Source organism: Muscardinus avellanarius (genome assembly GCF_963383645.1).
Source record: "Muscardinus avellanarius genome assembly, chromosome: 1".
Lineage (NCBI taxonomy): Eukaryota > Metazoa > Chordata > Mammalia > Rodentia > Gliridae > Muscardinus > Muscardinus avellanarius.
The window spans coordinates 175,426,105-175,453,274 of NC_137786.1; the positions used below are offsets into that span (position 1 = coordinate 175,426,105).

The 27,170-nt window shown below is 48.4% G+C and overlaps 2 protein-coding genes across 5 annotated transcripts in view; both read right to left on the minus strand.

Annotated features, from left to right (window-relative positions):
* The window catches only part of UVRAG (UV radiation resistance associated), a gene marked incomplete at both ends in the record, with an annotated part of 330,995 nt that extends 328,281 nt beyond the window's left edge, over positions 1–2,714 (minus strand). For all 3 annotated transcript variants that reach the window (XM_080712064.1, XM_080712063.1, XM_080712065.1), the window contains one exon: positions 2,598–2,714. In XM_080712064.1, coding sequence (XP_080568190.1) covers positions 2,598–2,714 — 117 coding nt within the window. The remainder of the gene's footprint in view (positions 1–2,597) is intronic.
* Positions 2,715–20,252: 17,538 nt separating this feature from the next.
* DGAT2 (diacylglycerol O-acyltransferase 2) overlaps positions 20,253–27,170 on the minus strand; it is a gene marked incomplete at both ends in the record, with an annotated part of 31,575 nt that continues 24,657 nt past the window's right edge. For both annotated transcript variants that reach the window (XM_080698012.1, XM_080698011.1), the window contains 4 exons: positions 20,253–20,407; positions 21,796–21,998; positions 23,259–23,433; positions 24,030–24,234. In XM_080698012.1, the coding sequence (XP_080554138.1) occupies positions 20,253–20,407; positions 21,796–21,998; positions 23,259–23,433; positions 24,030–24,234 (738 nt within the window). The remainder of the gene's footprint in view (positions 20,408–21,795; positions 21,999–23,258; positions 23,434–24,029; positions 24,235–27,170) is intronic.

Below are 27,170 nucleotides of genomic sequence, written 5' to 3' on the forward strand. Positions count from 1 at the left end.
CAGAGGTCGAATTACCCTGGGTTCCATCCCCAGACCTGCAAAAAAAAAAAAAAAAATCCAAAATAAAGCCAGGCGTAGTGGCACACACTTCTAATCCCAGCATTCGGGAGGCTGAGACAGGAGGATCGCAGTTCAAGGGCAGCCTCAGCTACTTAGTGAGGCCCTTTGCAACTCAGTGAGACTCTGTTTCAAAAAATAAACAATAAAAAATAGGGCTGAGAGTGTAGCTCAGAGGTAGAATGCCCCTGAGTTCCATTCCCAGTACTGCAAAAAAATAAAAAATAAAAAAAATCCAAAATAGGAAAAATAAACAAATCAATGGTAATAGTTTTGTATACACACACACACCCTATGACTCTCACAATCCATACTAAGTGAAGAAATCAAACACAACAGAATACATTTTACATAATTCCACTTATATGAAGTTCAAGGACAGGCAAAAACTGTGGTTCCTTTGGAGAGAAAGGACAGGGAGTGACGGGATAGAACACAAGGCCTGTTGGAATGCTTATAATTTTGCATTTCTTCATCTGGGTAGTAGTTATATAACTGCTCTCTGACAATTCATGGAGCTGTACACTAATAATCTGTGCACTCTTAGTCTATGTAGACACCACATCAACAGAAACATTTTTTAAATATTACATATTCGCATCCAAGAAGCTGAGCATTTTGATCCAGAAAGCTAAGTAACAACTACAGAAGTATAAGTGTTCCGTTTTACAGGCTGCCTTCCAAGCATCCAAGAAGTATGACATCCCCAGAAAGTTGTAAATAGCACACTCAGCACTTGTGCAGCCTGCCGCTGCACACTTAAGCTACTATATATCCCTCGGCACAGCTCCAGACCTCTGACAAACACTAGCAAACGCAGCTGAATGTATTCCATGGACAGTTTGTTTGGATTAGTTCCCCTGGTGTTAAACTGTGAACTGTTATCAGAGAATAGGCTCTGTGAAGTAAATGATGCTTTCTCTTCTCTAATCTCACACGTTCTCAAAAGCTCCCCCAGAATGAAACCCTTCTTGGCCCCTCAACTCCTTAGGATTTCTCCCGGTTGTTTCCAAAAGTGCCTCAGCCACCATTGCCTCGCCCACCATGCATCCTTACACTCCTCCTCCCGCACACAGAGAAATTCCTACTAATGCTCAGTCTGGGGATGAGTTTCCCCAGCCACCCTTTTACCCTCTCCCAGGACCTCAGAATACAATCCAAACCTCCTTACTCTCAAACTCCTAATATTCTCCACAAACTCCCTGCCCATCAGCACTGCAAATCCTAAACATGGGCGCATGCTATCCTTGTCTTTTAAAAAAGCCTCTTCTACCTCAAAAGGCCTTGCTTCTGCAAATAATTCTGCCTCCCTGCTTCATGGCCACCACTGTGACTTTTATCTCCAGTTTTTCTCTTCCCTTTAGTCCCCTCCTTTCCCATCTCAAATCCATTCCAATGATCGTGCATCCCTCACCCCACAAGCTCTGCTTCCTTCTTTATGAATTCTTCCTAAATTCCCCTAGCAGCAATGGAAAGTTACAGAGAGGGTATGAAGAAACTTGTTCCTGTCCTGTGTGAAAGTAATGGAGAGAAGGCAGCTCAGGTCTCAAACAAACAATGCCGCGCGTGGACGATAGAGTCAGTCGCTGGATTCTGAAACCCAACCCCACCACTTACAGACGGCGAGGCACTGGACAAGCTCCGTTTCTTCAACTGCAAAATGAGGATGACACAAACAGCTATCTTGTACGGTTATAAGGATTCCGTGGCTAATGCCCACTGAGCACTCTGCACAAATTCAGCACGGTAAGCTGTCAATGACTGACAGTTTTCCCTGGTCCTCTTCTTGGAAGGAGGAGTAATGGGAAAGAAAACGGTACTTTAACTCTTTTTAACTCAGATTTCTGCAGTCTTCCCTTGGGAAACAGAGAGAGGGCAATGGAGAGGAGAAAACTACTCTATGGATCTGCGAGTGTCACAAAGAATCTGTCAGACCCTAAATTCAGTGTTTCCTCTTTCTTATCCTCCTATAACGTGGATCCAAGAAGCCCTCAAAGCCTTTGCCAAAGGATGGAAGAAGACATGAATACATACATCAAATTCTTCCTTCTAGGTACTCATTGGAGGAAATAAGTTTTTTAAGAGCCCCCTCTGTAATAAGATGCGTTTCTTAGGGGTCTGAGGATTAGGAAGGAAACTCTAAAGTCCCGTACACGTTTCTCTAGAGAAATGGAGGGAAGTGCTTCATAATAAAGGGAGATAGAGTTAAGTGCTTAGAAATCCAACTCCCCCTGCTCGGCGGCAGAGTGCCGACGGGCTCCCCTGGGTGCGGAGCGGGGGCCAGCGCCCGGCGCGGGCTGGGGCGCAGGGCTTCCCCGGGGCCGCGGAGGGTCTGGGGGGACCCCTCCCGCGGGCAGCGGCCGGGGCAGTGCCCGGCGCCCCTCGCCCGCTCAGCGCCGGTCGCGGGCTCCCGGGGCCGGGGGCTCCCTCGCCGGACCTGACAGCCCCTCAGCCCCGCGAGCCCTCGGGCCGCGCCTCCGGGTCCCGGCCGGCGCAGCCGCGGATCCGCGCGGCCCGGGCCCCGCGAGCCGGCGGCTTACCTGCTGAGACGGCAGCTCCACATGCAGGGCCCGCGCGGCGGAGCCCGGCGGCAGCGCGGCGGCCGGGCCCGGGGGCGGCGGCGGGACCGGACCCCCGACCGACGCCGAGGCGCTCATGTCGACCCGGCGGCCGCCCAGCGCCGGGGCGGGCGCTCCTCCCGCATCCGCCGCCGCCTCTCACCACGCCCCGCCGAGCCCTGCAGCCTGCTCGATCGCCACCGACAGGCACGACTGCTCGGTCCCCGTGCTGGCCGCCGCCGCTGGCTAAGGAAGAGCCATATTACCGCAGTGCAACCCCCTCCACCGGCCTGAGACCGGGCTCGCTCATTGGCTCCGCTCTCTGGGAGGCGGGACCCAACGGCAACTCCGGGACGTGCTATTGGGTAGCAGGGCAGTCCATCGCCAGGCGGAATGGGCTGGGGGCGGAGTAACTCGAGGATGGCCTCAATTGCGTCTGTCAAGCCGGGGTGAAGCCTGGGGCGTGGCTTCTTCTTGCCCAAGTCTCATTGGTTCTTTAACTACTAAGAGGCGGAGTCTCATGGTGGTACTGTAAAGGCCATTGCTCGAGATCGCTGCCAATTGTCAGTAAAGGAAAGAGAGGCGGGATCTTGATTAGGTAGAGCGGGCGCCTGGTCTCGGCTGTCACGTGCAGAAGGCTGGAGAGTCACCTGATTAGTGAGAATTAGTCTTCAGAGCCACTTCCGCCCTGACCTAGTTGCCATGGTAACAAGCCTCCGGTGGAGGGTGGGGAACCCTCTTGATACTAACAGGAGTCCGGACTGGTGGTGGGCCTTTGCCGGCTTTTGCCGAGATGTTCTAATCAATGTGTGGGACGGGAGAGGAATGCTTTGAGGTTTAGCAGAGAGCCACCACGCAAGATACACGGAGACCAGAAACCTATCGGGCAGTTCACCAGCTCTTCCGTGACCAATTCCAACCTGCACGTCTACGCCCCTCCTCGCACTCCACGAACTATTACTGTGAGCCACAATGTGTGGATTGCTTATGCTGTCCCTGGAAAAGCTTTGCTACTTTTCTCCTAATGCTTATTTACCTATCAGATCTCTTCTGGGGCAGAAGTTCTTCGTGCCAAAAGACTTTGTTGAACCTGGGATCTGCATCAGAAACCTTGCTTCTACCATCATCCTGGTTATTCTTTTGCATTTTCTTTTAAAATGCTACCCTCCCTCCCTAATCCTCCCCACACACACTATGAATTCCCTCACACAAAAAGATGCTGTCTGATTCATCTCTAGATTCCCCCCCCCATTCTGACAGAGAATCAAGAAATTTTTTTTGATGTGAAGGCACAATTCAAATGGTCCCTCTTCCACAAAGATTTTTTTATCATAATGATAGCATCTGTAATTTCTTCTATAATAAACAGCACTGAGTCATTCTGTAGGATATTGATCTGCCTTTCCTCCCCTTAACTGAATTTCTCCACCACCTGGACTGATGTAGCAGAAAGAACACAGTGTTTTAGAACCAGAGACAACACAAATCAGGCACTTTGGGAATCTTGGCTCTGCCACCTTATAGCTATTCTTCCCTGGGAAAGTCAGTTCCACTCTCTCAGCTTGTTTTCCCATCTGTAAAATAGTAACAGGATTGCTGTGGAGATTAAGTAAGCCAATATGCACGTAATGAGCTCCTGGGTTCAATCCCCAGCACCAAAAAAAAGGGGGGGTGGGTTTGCATACTATCTTTCTAAAAAAAAAAACCTTGGGTATAATCTCAGAGCTGAAGTGCATGGATGTCACACCATCTCCTATTGTGAAACACTGAGCAGTTTCTTTTGGTGGGAGCCTAGGATGTGTGGTCAAGTGTTTGTTGAAAAGAGAGCGGTTGGGAAATTCCAAACTTCATCTTATTCAACTGATGTGATGCCAAGATCTGTTGGAATTTCACAAAAAAATACATTTCTATATCTAAACTGCATTCGTTTCCTGAGGCTACTGTTTGAAACTACCACAAATGACGTAGCTTAAGCAACAGACATTTATAATCTTACAGTTCTGGAGGCCAAAAGGTCCAAAAGCAAAGGCTCAGCGTGCTTTCTTGGAGTCTGTAAGAGCTCGCCTTGCTCTTCCAGGTATGGTGGCTCCAGGAATCCCTTAGCTTGTGGCTGCATAACTCTCATCTCCCCTCTGACTCCAAGTCACCTTCTCTTCTTCCAGTCTTTCTTTTAAAAGAACAATGTAGCCAGGCATGGTGGCTCAGCTTGTAATCCCAGCATTCAGGAGGCTGAGACAGGAGGATCTCTGTTAGCAGACAACCTCAGCTACTTAGTGAGGCCCTTTGCAACTCAGTGAGACCCTGTTTCAAAATAAAGAATTTAAAAAAATAGAGCCAGGGGTGTAGCTTGGAGGTAGAATTACCCTGGGTTCCATCCCTAGTACCACAATACACAATAAATAAATAAATAAATAAATAAATAAATAAATAAGGACAATGTCTCCACATTGGATTGAAAGCCTACCCAGAAAATCTGTATCTCATCTTGAGCTTTTTTTATACTGGGGATTGAACCTAGAGGCCTTCTACCACCAAACTACACTGCCATCCGGTTTTGTTTTGTTTGAAACAGGTCTCCCCAAGTTGCTGAGGCTGACCTTGAACCTGCAATCTTCCTGTCTCAACCACCCAAGTACTGGGATTATAAGCGTGCATCACCACATCCAGCTCATCTTAAACTTCTCTGTGTTGGGGGGGTACTAGGCATTCTACCTCTGAACTATACTTCCAGCCCTATTTTATTTTTATTTTGGAACTGGATCTCACTAGGTTGATGAGAGTCTCGTTATTTGCTGAAACTGTCCTCAAATCTGTGATCCTCCTGTCTCAAATCTGTGATCCTCCTGTCTCAGGGATTAGAGATCCTCAAATCTCTAATCCCTCCCAAGTACTGGGATTAGAAGCGTACATCACCACACCCTGCTCATCTTAAGCTTCTTGACTGAATTACTTCAGCAATGCCCTCTGCAAAAATAAAGAAAAATGGACCTATAGAGAGAAAGTAGAACCACTTTTTCCCCCTTTGGAGGTTCTTCTGAATATTAGGGTGTGTGTGTGTGTGTGTGTGTGTGTGTGTGTGTGTGTGTGTGTGTTTTACTAGGGATGGAACCCAGGTACATTTACCTCCAAGTACACCTCTAGGCCTTTTTCTTTTTTTATTTTGTTTTTTGTTGTTGGTGGTGGTGGTGGGTGGTTGGTTGGTTGGTTGGTGGCACTGGGGTTCCTGGAAGCCCTTCTACCTCCGGGCTACACTCCCAGACCTATTTTGTATTTTTTTATTTGGACACAGGGTCTCTTAAGCCAGCGAGGCTGGCTCCGAACCTGCACGATCCTCCTATCTCCGCCTCCCAAGCGCGGGGATTACAAGCGTGTGCCCACCACGCCAGGCCTCATTTTTTATTTTGAAATAGGACCTTGCTATATTGCTGAGAGCCTCACTAAGTTGCTGGGGCTGGCTGAAAACCTTTGATCCTCCTGTCTCAGCCTCCCAAGTACTAGGATTACAGGCATGCACCACCATACCCAGCTTCCCCAGCACTTTTTATTTTTTATTTTGAGACAGGGTCTCACTAAGTTTCCCAGACTGCCCCTGAATGTGCAGTCCTTAAGCCTCAGCTTCCCGAGTCCCTAGAATTTCAGGCGTGTGTCACCATGCCCAAGTTAGCCAACTTTATTACATTATTCCCTCAATGAATGTTCACCAAGGGCTTGTCTGTGTCAAGCTCTTTGTAAGGAAATCTAACCCAGATCCATCCCTAGAGAAGCTGCCCACTCCTTACATGAAAGTCCAATAAGTTAAAAAGAAAAAAAAAGAGAGTGATAATCCAGCTGCTCAGTGCTGGGGTGGCTGGGTGGGAAGAAAGCCCAGGAATAACGGGAGCCAGAAAAAAATAGTTGAGAGTCAGATTTCATAGTGGAACAGAGATGGTAGGATTAATTCTCTCCACAAGATTTTAATGAGGTTTAACTCTGCCCAGGCTAACTTCTGGCGGCTGGAAATGTGGGCCTCAAGTACACAACACGTTTCAAACATACTACAAACACGGGGAGAACTGGAACTCCCGCAACTGGTGACACAAGGAGAACTCAAATAGCCTGCTACTTGAAGAGTATTCAAGAAAATGTATGTATGTAGCATAGATTCTTGGATATAGTGAGTATTCAGTAAGTGCCCCCTGTCGTTATTTTTATACGTCTTATTCTAAAACAGTTCTTCTAATATTTAGGTTTAGATCTGATTCCATAATATGGCTATTTCAATAACACTTATTTTAAACCAATTAAAATCAAATTGTGATAGTCAGGCGTGGTGGTACAAGCTTTTAATCCCAGCATTTGGGAGGCTGAGACAGGAGGATCGCAGTTTGTGGACAGCCTCAGCTGCTACTTAGAGAGGCCCTTTGCAACTCAGTAAGACTCTGTTTCAAAATAAAGAATAAAAAATATGGCTGAGGGTGTAGCTCAGAGGTAGAATGGGCCAGAGTTCCATCCCCAGTACCACACACACAAAGAAACATAGATCATAATTTAAAGGGCCTCAGTTATAAGGTGGCAACATCCAGTATCTATGTGATGATAAAAAGAAGTTAAAAATCAGGTGGCAACAGGAAGTAAATGGCTCTTAGGGGTTGGTGGACAAGGTTAGAACAAGCTTCACAAAAGACTTAAAGGATGATTGGGAGTCCAATAGATGAACAACAGGTGTTTAGATATTTTTGGTTCAGAGATGACTGGCATACTAATAGCTTATTAACTCCATTTTGGGTGTTTGCTATAGTTTGAATATGTCTCCCAAAAGTTCATGTGTTGGAAACTTAGTACCCAAATTCATACATTAACAGTGTTTGGAGGTACAGTCTTTGAGAAATAATTAGGATTAGATGGGGTAATAAGGGTGGGGCTCCCACGATGGTATTGGCAGCTTTATTGAAGAAAGAGACCCAGCCTGGCACCTTTGATTTATCTCGCCTCGTGTTGCCCTCTACCATGATATGATACATCAAGAAGGCCCTTACCAGGTGCTGAGCAAAAGCTGGGCACCATGTTTGTGGAGTTCCTAGTCTCCAGAACCATATGCCAGTAAACCTCTATTCTTTATAAATTATCTGGTCTTCGTATTTTGTTATAGCAATACAAAACAGACTAAAACAATGCCGGGTGTGGTGGTGCATGCTTGTAATCCCCGAACTTGGGAGGCCGAGAAAGGAGGACTGCACAGGTTCGAAGCCAGCCTCAGCTACTTAGTGAGGCTCGCAGCAACTTAGTGAGACCCTGTTCCCAAATAAAATATAAAATAGGTCTGGGAGTATAGCCCAGAGGTAGAAAGCCTCTGGGTTCCACCCCTAGTACCACAAAAAGAAAAGAAAAGAAAAGAAAGAAAGAAAGAAAGAAAGAAAGAAAGAAAGGAGACTAAAACAATATTTAAATAATTTTGTTTGTTGGTCCCAAAAGCCAAACCTACCCCAATCCATTTTGCTTCCTCTTCCTTTTCCTACTTGGTAGCCTGAGGAGTAAGAGAGGAACAGCTGATCTAAGAGGGAAATAGGGAAGGCTAATCTAAGAGTAAGATAGAAAAGGTTGATCTTCTGATGTCTCAAATTTAAATTACATCTATCCTCTTCCTCTTAGCAGAGCCCTCTCTTCCATTCATTTGCTTGTCTAGTCAAATGCCAGTAGCCCTTTGCCAGGTGGCCAGCCTGGGCACTATGTTTAAACGATGCCAATACAATCCTTTGACCTATAGAAGTCCACAGATCATTTTAATACAAAGTGCTACCTAAAATCATTGAGATGACATATAAAGTACAGTGAAAGCACATCAAAGGAAGTTCCTAACTGTGAGCCTTCCTAGGGGAGAATGAGTATACCAGGCAGAAAAACAAAACAAAACCAGAATAAGCAAAGGCTCAGAGTGGAAGGTGTGGCCTGGTCTGACACGGCCAAAGGCTGCCTGGGAGAGAAACAGCAGAGGCTGAGGGAAGACAGTTCCTGTTAAGAACCTGACTACTTGCCTGAAGGACTTGAGTTTGACCCTGGGCAGTAGGAAGTCACTTTCAGAAAGATCTCTGAGGCAGCTCCAGCGAGGCGGTTTTGAAGGGGCAGGACTAGAAGAGTCATAGTCTTGCAGAAGACCAAGTGAGAATGTAAAACCCAAGGAGGCCGTTCCCCCAAAGAGCCTGCACATGCCAGCAAGCCTGAGAGGCAGGCCCCTGGGTAGCCTTTCTCCATCCCTTTTCCCTTCGAGGTCACTTTCTAGAAAAGTCTCCCCTGATCTGAACTAATTGCCACTTCCTCTGCCCCCTGACCTCTCTTTAGTATATGTACTGGTGTGCCCGGTCTTAGTGAGTTGTTTGCTGTTCCCACTCTACTGTGAACCTCTGCTTTTGATTTCTGTCTCCGTCCCTAGCATCTAGACACAAAGAACAGGTTCTGTAAGCTCCAGTGAGTGAGTGAATGAATGATGAAGTCAGTGAGTGGGGGGTGGATCACTCGGTAGTTTTCTGTGCTCATCAGCTTCCCGTTGCTGTGGCAAAATGCCTAAAATAATCAACAGAGGCAGAGATTTGTTTCTGGCTCATGGCTTCAGAGGTTTCAGTCCGTGGTCACTTGAGCTGGTTGTTTTGGGCCGGTGGCAGCAGGACACATCATGGCAAGAGCGCCTGGCACAGGAGGACTGTTCACCTCATGGCAGCAGAGAAGCAAAAGAAAGGCAGGAAGGGACTCACAGCCCCATGACTCAACTTCCTTCCACTAGGACCCACCTCCTACATGTACCACCACTCTCAGTAGTGCTGCGTTAGGGGCCAAACCTACAGTCCATGGGCCCGTGGGGCCACTCAACATCCAAACCATAACACCGCCAACCCTCCCCAACTGGAACAGCCCCAGAGAGGGAATGAGCTTGCCTCAGGCCACACAGTCAAAGACGTGGGCGCCTGTTCTCAAGACCAGGGCTCTTTCCTCGATTCCAGCGGTCTGCACTGTGTACACGTGAGCACAGGCGTTTGTGAATGTACGGACCAGCCAGGGTAAGACAGGACGGATACGGTGCATCTAACCCAGGGGGCTGATTTAGCGAGAATCTTCCAGAGAAGACTTTCCTCAGGAACAGACCTCTCTGGTGAGGTCTGAAGGATGCGGAGGAGTCCGCTGGATGAAGACCAGTGCGAGCAAGAGAAGCAGTGTAGGCTGAAGCAACAGGAGGAGCAGCTGAAGAAGGCAGGTGGACTGTCGAGGAAACTGCAAGAGAAGGCTGGCAGGAGTGGGCAGAGAGCAGCCAGTGCCGAGGGGCGGGAGAGGACAACATTTGTGAAAGAAGTGCTATTGCAAAAACAAAGCAGGACTGAAGAGCTCCTTCCATTCCTTTTACAGTTTAGTGTTGCATTTATTTATTTATTTATTTATTTATTCATTTATTTATTTTTGTGAAACTGGGGATGGAACCCAGGGGCATTCTACCTCCGAGCTACACCCCAGCTCTATTTTGCATTCTTTTTTCCCCTTTATTATTTATTTGTTTATTTCTTTATTTTGCATTACTAGGAGTTGAACCCCAGGGGCATTCTACCTCTGAACTACACCTTCAGCCCTATTTATTATCATTATTATTTATTATGAAACAGGGTCTCACTAAGTTGCAGAGGGCCTAAGTAGGAGAGGCTGGCTGTGAACCTGCGATCCTCCTACATCAGCCTCCCAAGTACTGGAATCACAAGCGTGCGCCACCACGCCCGGCTTAGTGTTGCTTTCATTTGTGACTTTATGTAGCAGAAGCGGCATCGTCTTCTCAGTACTTAGAGCTTCTGCAGTTGTGATCCAGTCCTTTGTCACAGAACAAAGGCGGAGATTCTGGCAACTCCAGATCCCGCCAGGCACTGCAGGCCACAGTGGAGTCAGGATGTCTTTGAGGTGCATGAACAACTATTGAAAGATGGAAGCAGGGGAGTGACAGGATCTCATTTATGTCTTAGAAATGTCACTCTGGCTGCTGTGTCGAGTGAATTTAAGGGTAGGGAGACTAGTGGGAACCGGCAACAACGAATTATGACATTTCTTCATTGAGTTGAAGACAATTAGGACAAAAAATGTGGCCGTGTTTTAGGAGTAAAGGGCTAAGAGGATGCTTGATTTCCTTTGTCTGGCTGAGTCTCCGACTGGGAGCCCTCCCCCATGCATTTCTGGTGGCACAGATTTCTGAGAAAGCACACCCTGGAGGTAAACTGGGATGGCTAGAAGCCTCTGAGCCACACCTCAGAAGCCCAAGATCAGCCTGGCCCCGCAGCGTATTGGCTTAGTGATTTTAAGCAAACCGATTCCCTTCGCTGGACCTCCAGGTTTCTCTGGGGGCAAGAGAGAAGGAACGTTTGCTAAGTGCTTTAGGTACAAGCATCACTCTGGTCACTCCCAGGGGATCCCGTGCAGCAGGCATTGTCTCGGTTTTACAGACACCTACAAAGAAGCTCAGAAATAGAAATGACCTGCCCAAAGTCACAGGGCTCTCAGTAGCAAGGAGACAATGTGGAGCCAGGTCTTTTTTCTTCCTAGGTCAGAACTCTCTCTTATACCACATTTCCTGTATTAATTAGAATATACTGTTTAGGACTCTGAATTTTATGAAGAGGATGAGAAACTTGCTCCCATCAGCAGCAAAGTATAGCTGCAAAAACGAAAAAAAAATTCTAAGGGTAAAATTTCCCTAAGCAGTTCTTCTTCCTCTTTCTCTTCCTAGTTAATTTAGAACAAAACCCATCTGGTCGGGTTGAGAACAAGGTGGTTCAGCCTTGGGGGTGGGAGGTGAGGAGAGATGACCCAGAGCAGAAAGAGCTAGAGTGGGGGTGGGGGCTTCCACACAGGGGGTGAGGGTGGTAGGTAGGATTGTGGCACAAGCTTCAGAACCAAAGTGTGAGGGTGTCCCATGAGATGACTGCCCCGAGCGGGGTATCATAGTCTAAGCAGGACGAGGAGCAGCACTGACTGGCTACATCACTCGGAGGACTCTGTGCATAAGGAAAATGGAGAGTCCCTTGTTCAAAAATTATTAAGAAACCTGAGGAGGTGGCAGTATTGAATCATGTGTGGGGCCCAGTGCCACTGCATAGGGCAAAGGCCCATGACGTTGGTCCTGCTGGTGCCAGGGTCAAGAATAGGGGCAATGGCAGGAACAGGAGATCGGCTTCTTAGAGAGGGGTTGAGCAAATAAATGCATTAAGTGAAGAGCAAGGGGGCCATTTTTCTTTCCAAAAGGAGTTATATATGGGCATGGTGATGCACACGTGTAGTCCCGGCTAGACACGGGAGAATAGCAAGTTCTAGGCCAACCTGGGCAACCTAGTGAGACCCTGTCTCAAAATAAAAATAAAAAGGGCTGGGGATGTAGCTCAGGGTTAGAGCACTTGCCTAGCATGTGTGAGGCTCTGGGTTATGTCTCCAGCACACTACACATATGTGCGTGTGTATATGCACACACACACGTGTGAGTTACAAATATAAGAAGGGAAAAAATAGTGTCAACAGAAGGTCTGATTCCTCAACTCAGGATTGGCTTACATGATGGAAAAGAATTTCAGCACGAGCCAGTCAGAGACATAGACAGAGATTTATTTCAAAAAATAAAAAGCATATCCAAGGGAAAGTGTGGGCCACTCTCAAAGAGGCAGAGGTACCTTCGGAGGTTCACGGATCTTCCCTTAAAGGAAACTTGATGAAAGGTGGATATGGGAAGGTATGTGAGGCCTCAGTCCGGTGGTCACAAGGCTGTTTCTGGAGGTCTGGGGCCCTGGTCATCCTCAGAATCCTCAGGCTAATCGAGGTCTCCATTATCTGATCAACAGATGAGCTGGAACGTTTCCTAAATTATAGGTTTCTCAGGATATCATATCTGTCTTACTAACAATGTACCAGGCAATTATAGATTTTGGGGGGGGTTAATTTTAAGATTTTCAGATTTACTAGGAATTGGGGAGAGAGAGAGGTCTGGGAGAGAGAACTGGTTTGGGGAGTAAAGGTATGAGGAACTTTATAGCACCAGGTTCTTATATTTCAGTTATAGTTTTACTTCTCCTTCCTATCTGTCTCCTTTCTACCTATCTTTTTTTTTTTTCTATCCTACATCAATAGGATGAACCTTGTGGTTCATAGATCAAAATTGCCACAATATCGATTTCTAATTATCATCATCTACTAGGAGGAACCAAGACTCTGGAGAGATGGCAGATTCCAGGAATGAACCAGAAAAAAGTACAAGATGATCCTGGGTTATCAGTGCCAGAAAGTAATGCTTAGAAAAATAATGGGGCAAATGAAGTCAAGAGGACATAGAAGCCAGTTTGAAGAGGCTCCTACTCCCCAAATCCGTGGAGATTTACTGGAATAATGATAGAATGGCTTGTAACCTACTGAAAATGGAGATTCACAAAAATGAAAAAACAAGTATACATGGGTTTTTATTGATAAAAATACTGTTTCATAAGGAAAGAGATATTTACATAGTCTTAAAGTGTGACACAAAGAGTCACTTTAGGGTGGAAAATATGGCAGTCACCGTCTTAATTGCATGATCAAACTGGCCATCATCAGCTGGGTATGGTGGTGCACACTTGCAATCCCAGTCCTTGGGAGGCTGAGACAGGAGAATCACAGGTTCAAGGACAGCCTTAGCAAGTAGTGAGACTCTCATAAACCTAGTGAGACACTGTTTCAAAATAAAAATAAAATAAGGCTGAGAGTGTAGCTCAGAGGTAGAATGACTCTGGGTTCAATCCCCAGCACACCACACACACACACACACACACACACACACACACACACGCGCGCGCGCGCGCGTGCACACACACACACACACACAGGACATCATCAGTAATGGGTAACTGAAATCATGTGCTACCTGATAGGACTGTCTTGTGAGAAGAGCCCATCGTCACATCTGTGGTATTTCTGATAAGATAAATAACCTGAATCAATCATGAGGAAGCAACAGACTGAACAAAACTGAACAATGTTCTAAGAGAATCTGGCCCGTATCACCTAGATTATCAAGGTCATGATGGTCAAGGAAAGACAGAGAAACTGTTTGAGATATAAGGAAACTGAAATAATGCATGGCTTTGAACTCGATCCTTTTGCTAACATTAAGACGAACTGTGAAATTTGAATTGGGTCAGTCTGAAGACTAGATGTTAATTTCCTGGTCTGTATGGTTTTATTGTGCTTATATAGGTTAATGTTGGGGCATCAGGTCTGTAATTTACTCTTAAATAATTTAAAGGGGGAAAAACCTCTTTGTATCGTGCTTGCAACATTTTTTGTGAATAAGATTTGTTTCCAAAAAATTATTTTTAAAAATCATGTGGGCCAGGCATGGTCACACACTCTTGTAATCCCAGTACTTGGGATGCTGAGACAGGATGATTGCAGGTTCACAGACAGCCTCAACAACTTAGCAAGGCCCTCTGCAACTTAGTGAGGGCCTTTTTAAAATAAAAAAGTAGAGCTGGGGGTGTAGTTCAGAGGTACACTGCTCAGTACCATACACACACACAAAAAAAAAATGTAAATTTTATTGTATAACCATCTATTTCCTATAAAAAAAATAAAAAATATATTTGTATTTCACTTTTCTCATCAGATCTTAAATAAGCTTAGATCTTAATTAATTAATTTTATTTTTTGGTGGTACTGAGGGTGGAACCCAGAGGCTTTCTACCTCCAGGCTATACTCCCAGACCTATTTTTATATTTTATTTGGAAACAGGATCTCATGAAGTTTCTCAGAGCCTCACTAAGTAGCTGAGTGTGGTTTCGATCCTGTGCGATCCTCCTGTCTCAGCTTCCGAAGCGCAGGGATTACAAATGTGCGCCACCACGCCTGGTCCTGCGGTTTTAAATCTGTAATCTTTTTGTCTCTGTCTCTCAAGTACTGGGATTACCAGTGTGTGCCACCACACCCAGTTTAAAAATGGAATCTTTGATTTGTGAGGAGCAATGTCTGCCATCCACTGATGTAATCTCCATCATGTGGTATAAATGTATTAAAGTCCATTGTTTGTATTAGTTTAAGCCACAAACCGGCTAGTTTAAAATAGCAGACATTCATTCTCTCATAGTTCTGGAGTCCGGAAGTTTGAAATCAAGATGTTGGAAGAGCTATGCTGCCTTGGAAGCTCCAGGGGAGAATCCTTCCTTGTTCTCCTGGCTTCTGGTGGCTCCAGGTACCCCGTGGTTTGTGCCAACATAACTCCATCTCTGCCTCCTCTTCACATGGCCTTGCCCCCTTCCCGTGTCTCCTCATCCTCTTCATTTTTTTTTTCTTTGCAGTACTGTAGATTGAACCCAGGGGCATTGCACCTCCAAGCTACACCCTCAGCCCTATTTTTTATTCTTTATTTTGAAGCAGGGTCTCACTAAGTTGCAGAGGGCCTCACTAATTAGCTGAGGCTGGCTGCGAACCTGTGATCCTCCTATCTAGCCTTCCAAGTACTGGGATTATAAATGTGCACCACCATGCCCGGCTTCTCCTTCTATTAATAAGGACATTTATGGTTGGGTTTAGGGCCCACCCAGATAATCCAGTATTACCACATTTTAATGAGAGATCCTTAAATTAATTTTATCTTCAAGACCCTTTTTACCAAATAAGGTCACATTCACAGGTTCCAGGGATTAGGATGGGTACCTACCATTTTGTGGGCCACCATTCAACCTCGTATGCCATCCCTGTGTGTGCCCTGCCTTTCTTTTCTCTCAAATCACTCAGTGCAAAGGATGGAAAAATTAGAATGGTGTTAATCTGATCTAGACTGCTTTAAAATAAGATGTTGATTGTAATGCTCAGGGTAATGACTAAGAAAAAATAACTGTAAGATATACAGTTAAAGAAACAAGAATTAAAATGGTATTTTTAGGTACATGCTTAATATATAAGAATAGCTGTGTATGGGTGGCACACACAATTCCAGGACTTGGTAGGCTGAGACAGGAGGATTGTAGGTTCAAGGCCAGCCTCAGCAATTTAGCTAGGCTCTAAGCAACTTAGTGAAACCATTTCAAAATAAAAAAAAGAAGTGGGGCTGGAGGTGTAGCTCAGAGATAGAATGCCCCTGGGTTCAATCATCAGTACTACAAGAGGTGCAGTACGTACGTATGTATGTATGCATGCATATATGTATGTATGTGTATGAAGACAGGAATGCACATGGTCCAGATTTGAAGAGGAGGAAACACTTCCACCTCCAACACTCTACTGAAAGCTTAGAATTATCACTGGGATTTGAGCTGAGATAGAAAAGGATAGAAACTTACCAGGGTCTCCAGCTCTCCAGCAGGTATTGCATGTCTAAGAATTTAAGGAGTTGAAGAAGGCACAGTATCTCTTCTTGTAGATCAGTGTCCAGCAATAAAAACTCAAGTGAAAGGCATGTATGTAAATTTTCTAATAACCATATTAGAAATAAAGAAAAAAACCTGGCATGGTGGTGCACACTTGTAATCCCAGCATTTGGGAGGCTGAGACAGGAGGATTGTGGTTCACAGACAGCCTCAGCTACTTAGTGAGGCTCTTTGAAACTCAGTGAGACCCTGTTCCAAAATGAAGAATAAAAAATAGGGCTGGGGGGTGGAGCTTTGAAGTACAATGCTCCTGGCTTCCAGATCCAGTACTGCAAAACAAAACAAAACAAAAAACCCCTACCAAACCAAATCCAGCAACATATAAAAAAGATTATACACCACAAGCCATGAGTAAGAGTGATTTCCCAAAATGCAAATTTGGTTTAGCATGCACAAATCCCATTTTACAGATGCAGAAACCAGGGTTCAAGCCGGGCGTGGTGGCGCACACTTGTAATCCCAGCATTTGGGAGGCTGAGATAGGAGGATCGCAGTTTGCGGACAGCCTCATCTACTTAGTGAGACCCTTTACAACTACTCAGTGAGACTCTGCTTCAAAATAAAAAATAAAAAATAGGGCCGGGGGTGTAGCTCGGAGGTAGAATGCCCCTGGGTTTAATCCCCAGTATCATATACACATAAAAAAAGAAACCAAGGTTCAGAAAATGTTAAGTGATAGGGTAATGCCGGTGGTATTTGGCATTTGTGGTGTTTGGGTTCAGAGCTCATACTCCTAATCACATGTTTTTAGGAATGAGAGAGGAGGAAATGGTAGAGAGACACTTTGACAGCACCTTTAGGAGGTGCTGGAGTCGGGAGGGGAGGAAGGGTCATGCGGATGGTATTTGGTATTTGTGGTGTTCTAGGCTGGAGCCCATATTTCTTAGCACATGTTTTCAGCAATTAAAAAGGAAGGAATGGTAGAGAGACATTTTGACAGTGGCGTTGGCAGGTGCTGGAGCGGGGAGAGAAAGAAGAGGATGAGCAAACGGCTGGTTCTGCAGATGGCAGGCAGTAGTAATGTCTGGAACCAAGAAGAATATAAAGGAAGGCAAAGGTTATTTTTCAAAGACGAGTAAAGTTCTGTCTCCATAATTACATTACAAACACCTAGGGACAAGGGACATTCAATTTGGAAGCCTCTTGTGCCCTGTCAAAAGGAAGCAAGTGGTAGATGTGGATTTGCTGTGTGATTGGGGCTAACCTCTTGGTTTCTGTGCCTTGCTTCCTAGATTACAATTATTTGCTCTAGATGATGCTAAATTCCTGAATACTCCTGAGCAGCTGCCAGTCCATGATTTTACTTTAACTAGCCCAGAGTAGGAGCTACACAAATGTCAAAATATGAAGAGAAAACTCAGGAAGAAGCCCTGGGACTTTTCCCTCAAAACCATCCTCAGTGCCCCCTTGTGGCCAAATCTGGGAACCACAAGCACAATCATGGAAATGACAATCTTCAGCTGACTGGTCTTCTATCACCACTACCAAAGGCAGAGGGTCTTTGGGTTGAGGGGCTCCCATTCCACTCTCCGGAGCTGAAAACCCAACCACTTGGAGTTCCCAGGCGCAGCTTAGAGCAGGACTGGCCTCTCCTCTGAAGAGGCTGCTCCTAGTCACAAGGCCTTCTGGGACATGGGACCTGTTTATTTGTACTAGGGATTGAACACAGGGACATTCTCCTTCTAGCTATACCCCCATTACCTATTTTATTCTTGTACTTTTTGAAACATGGTCTCACTAAGTTGCAGAGGGCCTCACTAAGTTGTTGGGGTTGGTCTTGGACCTGTGATCCTCCTGTTTCAGCCTCCCAAGTACTGGAATTACAAGCATGCACCACCATGCCTGGCTGGGACCCATTTATGATTGATGCTCTCCTTAGGCAGTACTCTGGTACATCCTGGACATCCCCTGTTTACAAAATTAATGCTGGAGAATAATGGCCTCTGTTAATGGGGTGACCAAGGAGGGGGCCAGGGCTTGGTCTGAAGCCAGAGGCTGATGTTACAGTTCGGTGTCCTGTCAGCTTCAGGGCTGAGGTTGGGGGTGGCCTGTGCCTGCCATCCAAAACCAAGCCTTACTTCTATCCCAAAGGAAACATTGTCCTCTGACCTGAGCTCTCCATCCTAAGGCCTGTCCTATGCTAAAGAACCCGGCTTCTATTGCCCCCCCCAAACTTCCACCCACTGCTCCACCCAGAAACTGCAGAAACCAACTCCCTGCCCTTCCGTGTCAAGCACTGCGAAGACTCCTCCACCACCTGCTGCTCCGCCCTCTTCCTCCCTTCCTGTGGGACTTCCAGCCACCCTCCCAGGCCCAGCGCAGAGCTGTCTCGTCAGTGAGGTGCCCAGGTCAAGCCAAAGGTGCCTCCGTCACAGCCCTGACCATCCTACATGTCATCGGCAGGATGTCAGTCTCTGAAGCCAACTCCCTGAGTACCGAGTTGTTCTTGAGGTGGAGAGATGGCAAAGACAGGCGGGATGGGCTTTCTAGCAGTAAGGAGGTTGGAATGAGGTCTTTGGCCTCAGCTGGGAAGTGCTCCAACGTACTCAGGAGTTGGATGGAACAAAGGGCAGAGATGGCATCTTGTGAGTCTTGGTAACCAAAAGGGTGGTAGCAGACCAGGGTCCCCTTTTGGTATGGCTCAGGCCAGGGCCAGAGAGCATGATGAGCAGTCTGTAAGGGTCCTTCCAGCTCAGCCATTCTAGGACCTTCTAGCTGGGCAGCAGCCCTTTACCACAGGTGGCAGGATGCCCTGCAGTGGCTTCCATGGCCCCGGCCTCCTGGTTCTTACTCCCTGTACTATACCCTCCCCTCAAGTGGGACTGGACCTAGACAGCTATCTGATGAACAGAACATGGTAAAACTGCTCTCAGAATTAGGTGATAAAGTGCTGTGGCTTCCAGTGTGCTCTAACTCTTCTCTTTGTACACTGGCGCTTCTTGCTTGTTCTCCTGCTGAAACTGGCTGCCATGCTGGGAGCTGCATCAGGGAAAGGTGTATGTGGAAAGGAACTGAGAGAGGCCTCTGGTTAATACCCTGTGAGAAAGCGGGTCTTCCCATCAGCCATACGAGCAGACTTAGAAGTGGACTGTCCCTTGTTCATGCAGCGAGGGGGCTGCAGCCCTGGACTGTGGCCTTGGCAGAGGACCCAGCAAAGCTTGGACTCCTGACCCTGCGGATCGTGAGTGCAAATGTTTGAAGTATTCGTTACACAGCCATTGATAAGCAGAACACCACAGGGTTCAGTGGACAGCCCAGCTGGGCCACCGTCTTCCCCATGTGTCGCGGCAGAATGTAGATGCAGCCCCAGCAATAACACCAGAGGTTTCTTCTTTCCGTTTATTTGTCTAGGAATATACAAAAGTCAAACATGGTACAATGATCTCATGGAGAGAAAACAGAACACACAGAGGAGGGGCTGGGATCCTCCCTGGCCCCACATCCTCAGAAAGGCACAAATACATGAGGCTCGGGTTTGGAGGCCCCATCTTGGACCCTGTGTGCCACGCAGGAGGCCAGGCTCCTCCACGAACTGAAGAGGGACTCTCTTACACCAGAGCAAGGAAGCTCCATGCTACCAGCCTCCAGAGCAAAACCAGTTTTACTCCAACCAACGTGTGGTGACTGGATAACCCAAGAGATGGTGCCTCTGGGACAGCCCTGTCTCCAATACAGTGTCACTCGAGCATCACTCAAGGCCAGTCCAGGCTCAGATTTAAGATACAGGTGCAGAGAAGATGCTCCTCACTGCCCTCCCAAAATAGGGACCACTGAGCCCTCTGCGTCTCCATCTCAGCAAGAGAGACCAGTCCTGCAGTCCAGGGTGGGATGGTGAGAACAGAGGTATTTGCATCAGAAGCCACTTCTGCCTCTTGTCCCTAGGGGCAAAGAGCAAATCATCCAACTGGCCTGAATCACTAATGGCTGTCCTTCTTCCCCAGAGAACCAGGACCAAGTTTTCTCTGTTGTTTTGGGAAGGGAAGAAGAGGGGGTTGGTTGAAAAACCATAAAGACCCAGATGTATTACCCGCCACCCAGAGCAGGGCACACTGGAAGTGAGAGAGCTTGAGATAATGACTTTCTCCTCCTTAAAAAAGACCTAACATTGTAATGGTTTAACAAATTATAATTTCTTTTAAATAACCCACAGACACCCATGACGCTTCCAAATTTACAGAACAAAAAAGCACTTGAGAACTCAGTAGAAAATGATTTGCAGCCCATTCCTTCAGTGGCTGGCCAGCAAGGCCTAGCTCAGTTCACCTCCAGGACCTCGGTCTCTGGGAGGCCAAACTTGGTCTTGTGTTTGTCGAAGAGCTTCACCAGGGCCTCCATGTACATGGCGTGGTACAGGTCGATGTCCTGTTGGGTCGGGTGCTCCAGCTTGGGGATGGTGATTGGCTCACCCACTGCAGGGATGGGGTGGAGGCATCGGGTTAGTCGGTACCATCGGCATCCCTTCCCAGGCGCCCACTAATCTCAGTGACTCTGTATTAGGTGCTGACCACAGACCAGGAACCATGTGCTTCCTCTCAGATTGGCCCCTTTTATAAGTGAGAAGACTGAGGTATGGAAACATGGGAAGGGACCTGCCCAAGGCCACTCAGCCTCCAAAGACCAGATGAAATCAACCCATTACACTCTGCTAGGAGTTCCTGTGAGCGTCACGAGATCAAGTAAACAGCTCTGCTCTGCTCTGGGCAAGCCATGTTGCCTGTGTGGGCCTCAGTTTCCTCATCTGTCACATAGGAATCCTTCCTGAAACCCTTTTCTAAGGATTCTGTGAAGAATGTGACATGCTTTGAAAAGTGGCAAGAGTGGGAGAGGAAGGAGGAGACCAACACTTCTACACGGTTTAATTTTCATATCTGTGTCCATGTCCAGACCTAATCCATCCCTTAAGTCCGGCCAATGCTATTTCTGAGATCTCTCCCAAATCCATGCCCTTCTTCTCTTCCATCTCCACTGCCAAGCCCTCCATCCATGCCACCAAGCTTCAGGTCTGGTTTCCGTGGCTAAGCTCCCCTCCCAAAGGCCCACCAGCAGCTTATTACCCTGGGGGCCAAGTCCTGGGCTGCCCGGGGCACCCCTCTCCAGCCACACCTGTGTAGGGGAGTGGTCTTGCTGCCTGGTTCTGTCTCTGTTTAAAAGTACAAAGCCAGCACATGCCCCTGATAACACAAAGTATCTGCATGAGCTTTGACCTTCCAGCCCACTGCTCAGGGCCACGTACCCATGAAGTCCTGGCCTGTGACCTTGAATGCATGCCCACACACCCACATACACATGTACCCATGAGAGGTAATTATTTGGAGTCCTATAAATTGTCCCCAATACACAGATATCAGTTCAGCTGAGGGGCTAGGGTGGTTTTCACCTATACTTCTCAGAGTCCATGCCCCAGTTGTATTCATTTTCCCCCCTTTCTTTACCTTGAAAACCTACACATAATCCGCTTCTGCAACTTCACTTAGGCTACTGTTTCTGGAACTCGCTTCCTCCTTTTTATTTTTATAATTCCTATCTACTAGCAGTTCAGGTTGAGTCCACTGTGATCCTGGAGCACCTATGCATCCCCATCATAACCCCAGCAGTGTTTGCTGTCTTCCCCAAGAGACTGGTGGACCCTGTGAATCGACCTCCAGGCCTTGTTTTCCCCATCATGTTGCTGGGCTCACAGCAATGGCGCTATCCTCCTCACCCCCTCTGGTCACTCCTATCAACACAGCAAGGTCCCGTGGCTATGGGATCCTGCTCTGAGATCCTGACATGCTCAGGGGTTCAGGCTGGGACTCACCGATGGTGGTGATGGGCTTGGAGTAGGGCACCAGCCCCCAGGTGTCAGAAGAGAAGAGGCCTCGGCCATGGAAGATGCATGGGGCAAAGCCAATGTACTTCTGGAACTTCTTCTGGACCCATCGGCCCCAGGAGCCCTCCTCGAAGATCACCTGCTTGTACACCTCATTCTCCCCAAAGGAGTAGGTGGGCACCAGGTCGGCTCTGGAAGAGACAGGCCAGGGTCCATCACACCCCGGTCACTGACTCCAGTTCTACTGTCAGCCCTAGAGGCCCTGAACATCAGCCCAACTGCCCCTGTCCATGGAGTAGACCAGAACCATGTGTCACCTCACACCAGATTCCGATGTGCCCGGCCCACCTGCTAGGACTGGGAATCAGCGCCTGCCCTGGAGTGTTTGCACTTGCTCCTAGCCTTTAGTGCCTGCCTCCCTGGAAAAGCCTCCCTGTCCCATCCTATCCCAGGACCCTCAGCCCTGGACTTACCCCATGTCTTAGCCTCAGCACACCTGTTGCCACTATCTGTCCCTCCTCCCTCCCTGCCACTGGTACTCCCTGAGGGCAGGGACTGGGCCTGACATGACTGTCCTTGGGGCTGACCCAAGGCTGGGACCTACAGAGCAGCCTCTTGAGAAGCCTGAGGTAGGGTCCTGCAGGGACAGACAGGAGGGCTGTGGCCCTCTGGCCACACTCTGGAATGTGTGGGGCCTCAAGGGCATGGCCTAGTGCCTTATCTAACTTGTGCATAGCCTGGGCTGCACCTCACCCACTCTTCTGGAGACCCAAGGCCTCCTCCTGAGTTGCTCTGAGCCTGGATCTGGGAGGAAAGCTGTGGACCCAGAGTACAGACAGCTTCACTCTGCACCTTACAATGTGTCCCCAAGCAGTCACTTAGCCCCATCCCGTCTTCTCTAGTTGGAAATGGGGATTCAGTCCCCTCACTTGCTGGGTTGCTAGGGAATCAAAGGGAGCAGTAGAAATGGATGTGCTCATCAAGCGGAATATGCTGAACAGGTATTATACAAAATGTGCCTCTTGTTTTCTAGAAAGAGCCACAGAGATCCAAGCTCCTCAGCTCCTCTCTGCTTTTCTTCAGGTTCACCTATCCCAAAAGCCTTCCCCGAGGTTCCCGGCCACGCCACCCTCTTGGCCTCTTGCTCTCCTAACAGCGAGACACAGTTGGCCCCAGATAGTAAGTCTTTATGTAGTCCTGCATATGAATGTGGCTTCTCTGCTGACCTGTAAGGGCCCCGAGGCCACAGGCTCTGTCTTTGCTCCACCCAAACCTTGTCTCCACTTGGGCAAACTTAACCTAACCTGTGTAGTCTGTGCTCGCATATATCTGCCGCTTTTTTGCCTTCCTGGGACCTTGGCCCCTGGAAGTGAGTGAGGCCTTCCCTGGGATGAGGAAAGTGGGGTGTGTGTGTGTGTGTGTGTGTGTGTACACCTGCACGAAGCACTCACCCATGGCGCAGGGCCAGCTTCACGAAGCCTTTGCGGTTGCGCAGGGTGACTGCATTCTTGCCAGGCATGGAGCTCAAGGACTCAGCCGCACCCCCCACGACGATGATGATGGCATTGCCGCTCCCATTCTTTGAGAGCAGGTAGTCTATGGTGTCCCGGTTCACAGGGCAGATGCCTGTGGGAGGGGAAGGATGAACGGTGAGGGTTGCTTCCAGATGCACCCCCACCCCTTGCACAAGCTCAAAGTAAAACAGAAAACCCGATGCTTGGGCCTCAGACCTAACTCACCCACAGAGAAGCTGAATTGCCCTGTGTAAGCTACTCATTTTGCTGAGCCTCAGCCTTCTTATCTGTAAAATGAGGGTGATCATACAAGGTTGTTGAGGCAAACTTTCCCTAGAGTTGTAACTCTGCCAGGCTAATTCCCAGGTGCTGGGGATCCCAATGAGTCAATGGGTAGAGGATAACTCATGGGGGTAAATGACCAGTGGTGTGGACAGTGATGGAACTATATAATGGCCAATACAAGGGCCTGGGTACCCAGGAAATGCAGTCAGCTTCTCAGGGAAGCTGTTATCCAAGATGAATCCTGATGACTATGGAACAGCTCTCCTGCTCAGCTCTGACCCGGAACGCTTGAGGCGGGTCGCATCTCCATGCATGGGACCAGCACCCGGGAATGGAGCATCAGTTCCCTGTATCTGGTTGCTCTGGGGGAGGCCCCACCCTTGACAGCAAAGCCAGCCAGGGCAGGCAGAGGTGGATGCTGACCTCCAGACATCAGGTACTCCCGAAGCACAGGCATGCGGAAGTTGCCGGCCAGGGTGGCCAAGTAGGGCCTTATGCCGGGGAACTTCTTGCTCACTTCTGTGGCCTCCGTGCTGAAGTTGCAGAAGGCTCCCAGGCCCATGATGCCATGGGGGTGGTATCCAAAGATGTAATTCCTGGTGGTCAGCAGGTTGTGCGTCTTCACCAGCTGCAAAGAAAACTTTAGGTCAGAGGCGGCGGCCAGCAGAGGGTTACCTGGGCACACCTAGAAAGTGGGGAAGGGACCTGATGCACCCTGGTCCCGGGACTTGGTGGGGTCTCCACACCTGACCTCATACTCTCAGCCACCATTTGGACTGTGAGTCTCTGGCGTGGGAACTTCCCCCCTCATTTCCCAGAAACATATACACCTAATCCAGGTGTATTCATACCCAGCCAGCTTCCTGCCTTCCCTCCTCAACCCAGCTAGTGTGATTGCTCTAAAACCCAAATCCAACCCCTGCCATTCTCAGACTCAACAGGGGTGCCCAGTCTCCATCAGGGAAAAGTCCAAGATCTTTAGTTAGGCAATGGAACCTGGGCCGCACATTTTACCTGTACCAGCAGCCTATGCTGCCTGTGTGCTCCCTGGAGGGAGGGTCTGCCTGGCTCCTGCGCCCTGAGGTTCCTGGGCTGCTCAGAGTACAGCCCATCTCCTATTCTCTGGCCTAGACAGGGGCTGTGCCACCGGCCTGAATGGAAACTTCCAGCTGGACAGGACAGCCAGGCTCAGCTCGGGTTCTGAGGCAGGAAGGACGGAGAGGGCGAATGTCAGCCCTGTGCCAGTCAGCAGGGGGAGGGGTGTGCAGCTGTAGCAGCTGACAACCTGACCTGTGGCACTATCAAAGTTGTCCTGGGATGCTCCAAAGAGTGACTGGTGTCCTGAGGGCCAACCACCTGCCCCAAGGCTACTAGGGCCTAGGGTGGGGTGGTGCAGTGTCCTTAAAGCCTGAGCCAGGAGGGGCTCAATGCCCAAGAGATGCCCACCTGGCATTACAAGGAGCATGATGGGCTAGAGGTGCTGAGAGGTGAGGAAAGGCATTTTGTTCATAAAACATTACTTTTACTGATTAGAAAAAAATAAATGCACATATAGAATTTCTATATTTTATTTGGAAACAGGGTCTCTTAAGCCAGTTGAGGCTGGCTTCGAACCTTCGTGATCCTCCTGTCTCAGCCTCCCAAGTACAGGGATTATAAGCATGCGTGCACCAACACACCCGGCCATAAAGAATTTTTTTAAAGATAGGAAAGTAAAAGAAAATCAAAAGCACCTGCAAAGAATCCAGATAAACCACTCTGACACACTAGGCCCTATTTTCTACTTACATATAAAATAAGCTCTTTTACAAAACCCACAAACTTGAATTATTTTTATATCATGTTCTACCCAAAACATCCTAGCTATTTGTCCTTGTCAGAACCCCTCAGTCGTACGTCTTCTCTGGGTGTGTTTTTTTCTCTCCGCACAGCTACGCTGTATGTATGACAGCACTGACTCAAGTCACAGCTGGTGGGCATTTTAAGGGCACCCACATTTTCCCTTTTAGAAATAATGCTTCAATAAATACTGTGTCTTTGTCCACATAACTGATTTTGTGGGGGGGGGATTACTGGGGGTAGAACCCAGGGGCTTTTCTACCTCCGGGCTATACTCTCACACCTATTTTATAATTTATTTGGAAACAGGGTCTAAGTTGCTGAGAGCCTCATTCAGTAGCTGAGGCTGGCTTCGAACCTGTGCGATCCTCCTGTCTCAGCCTCCCAAGTGCGGGGATTACAAGCGTGCGCCACCACGCCCAGCTCACATAACTTATTGTTTACATGAACTGAGCCTCCAGAAATAGGATTCCTGAGTCAAAGGGCATCGACACGTGGGTCTCTGTGGCCACCTCAAGAGCAGCAGCACCAATGACATTCCACCTGGAAGCTTGACAGTATCCCTTTCATACACTGGTGACAGCTAGAAGCAGAGTCCCTGGTAACTGGCAGCACATCAAAAAAACAGATTTTCAGGGACTCCAGATTTGGAAACCTCCTGGCTGAGGGTCCTTGGCTCAGTTTGAGGGGGCAAGGGTGCCGGACCAGCGCACCACTGCCCACACTATAGCTGCCAGCATGTGTAAGTGAGCCAGACCCCTGTACCTTCAGCCCCTGCTGCACAGAACTGTGTACTCGCTTCTCACCTGCTTTGCCCTTGGCAAGCAGATTAAAACGGCTAGAAAACCCAGCAGACTCTCAGCTGTGAGTGTGGAGAGCAGTGAGCTAATCCACGTGGGGGTGGGGGATGTAAAGGAATCTGATGTGCAAGAGCTGTGCAGGGCTTGGTTCTGCCTCCTGGAGCAGTCTTCCCTCTACTGAGCCCTCTGTCACGCTAGAATTTCAAAGCACCTTGGGCCAGTTTCCACAGAAAGGGAAGACACGGAGGTGAGAGTGGAGGTAGCCAGCACCGGGCTGCTCCTGAGCTGGGCAGGGCCTGTCCTCATACCCTGCAGCCCAAAGCACAGAATGGGTGGCGGAGCCCTGATGATCTAGGTCATTCTTGGATAACAAAGTGGAGATGGGGGGCAGAGAGGGGAGCTGCTGCTTCCCCTGAGGTCGCAGAGAATCAGCTCCATCGACAAGGCTGCCAGCTGGGCTCTTCCTGGTGCTGTGATGGAGATCTGTCTGCTGATGGGGACTTAGCTGGCTCTTTAAATCACCTCCTCCCTCCCCAGGACTTTATCTGATGGGACCTCTGGCTAAGGGAGGCGCCTGGGGGTGCCGTGCCCGTTAATGGCCCTTGGTGTGGGGCATCTGCTGCAGCTTTGCTCCACCTTCATGTCTCAGTGCCCTCCCATGCTGAACAGAATGTCCACTCTGGAAAGAGGAAGGACACTGCTACGGAGGGCTCTGCTGACATGCCTGCCCTCATGTCCCCTGACTGTTTCCCGTGGCAAAGTCCCAGCCTAGCAGGAGCCCATGCCAGACCTTCTGGCCAACAGGAGCCTGGGACGCATTCCTGGAAGGTCACTCCTCACCACCTGCCTCCCAGGCCAGAAGGATACATGGAGAGGCTTGTCTCCCCCAGCCCCAAGCAGAGGAAGACAGGCCCAGGGAAGGACA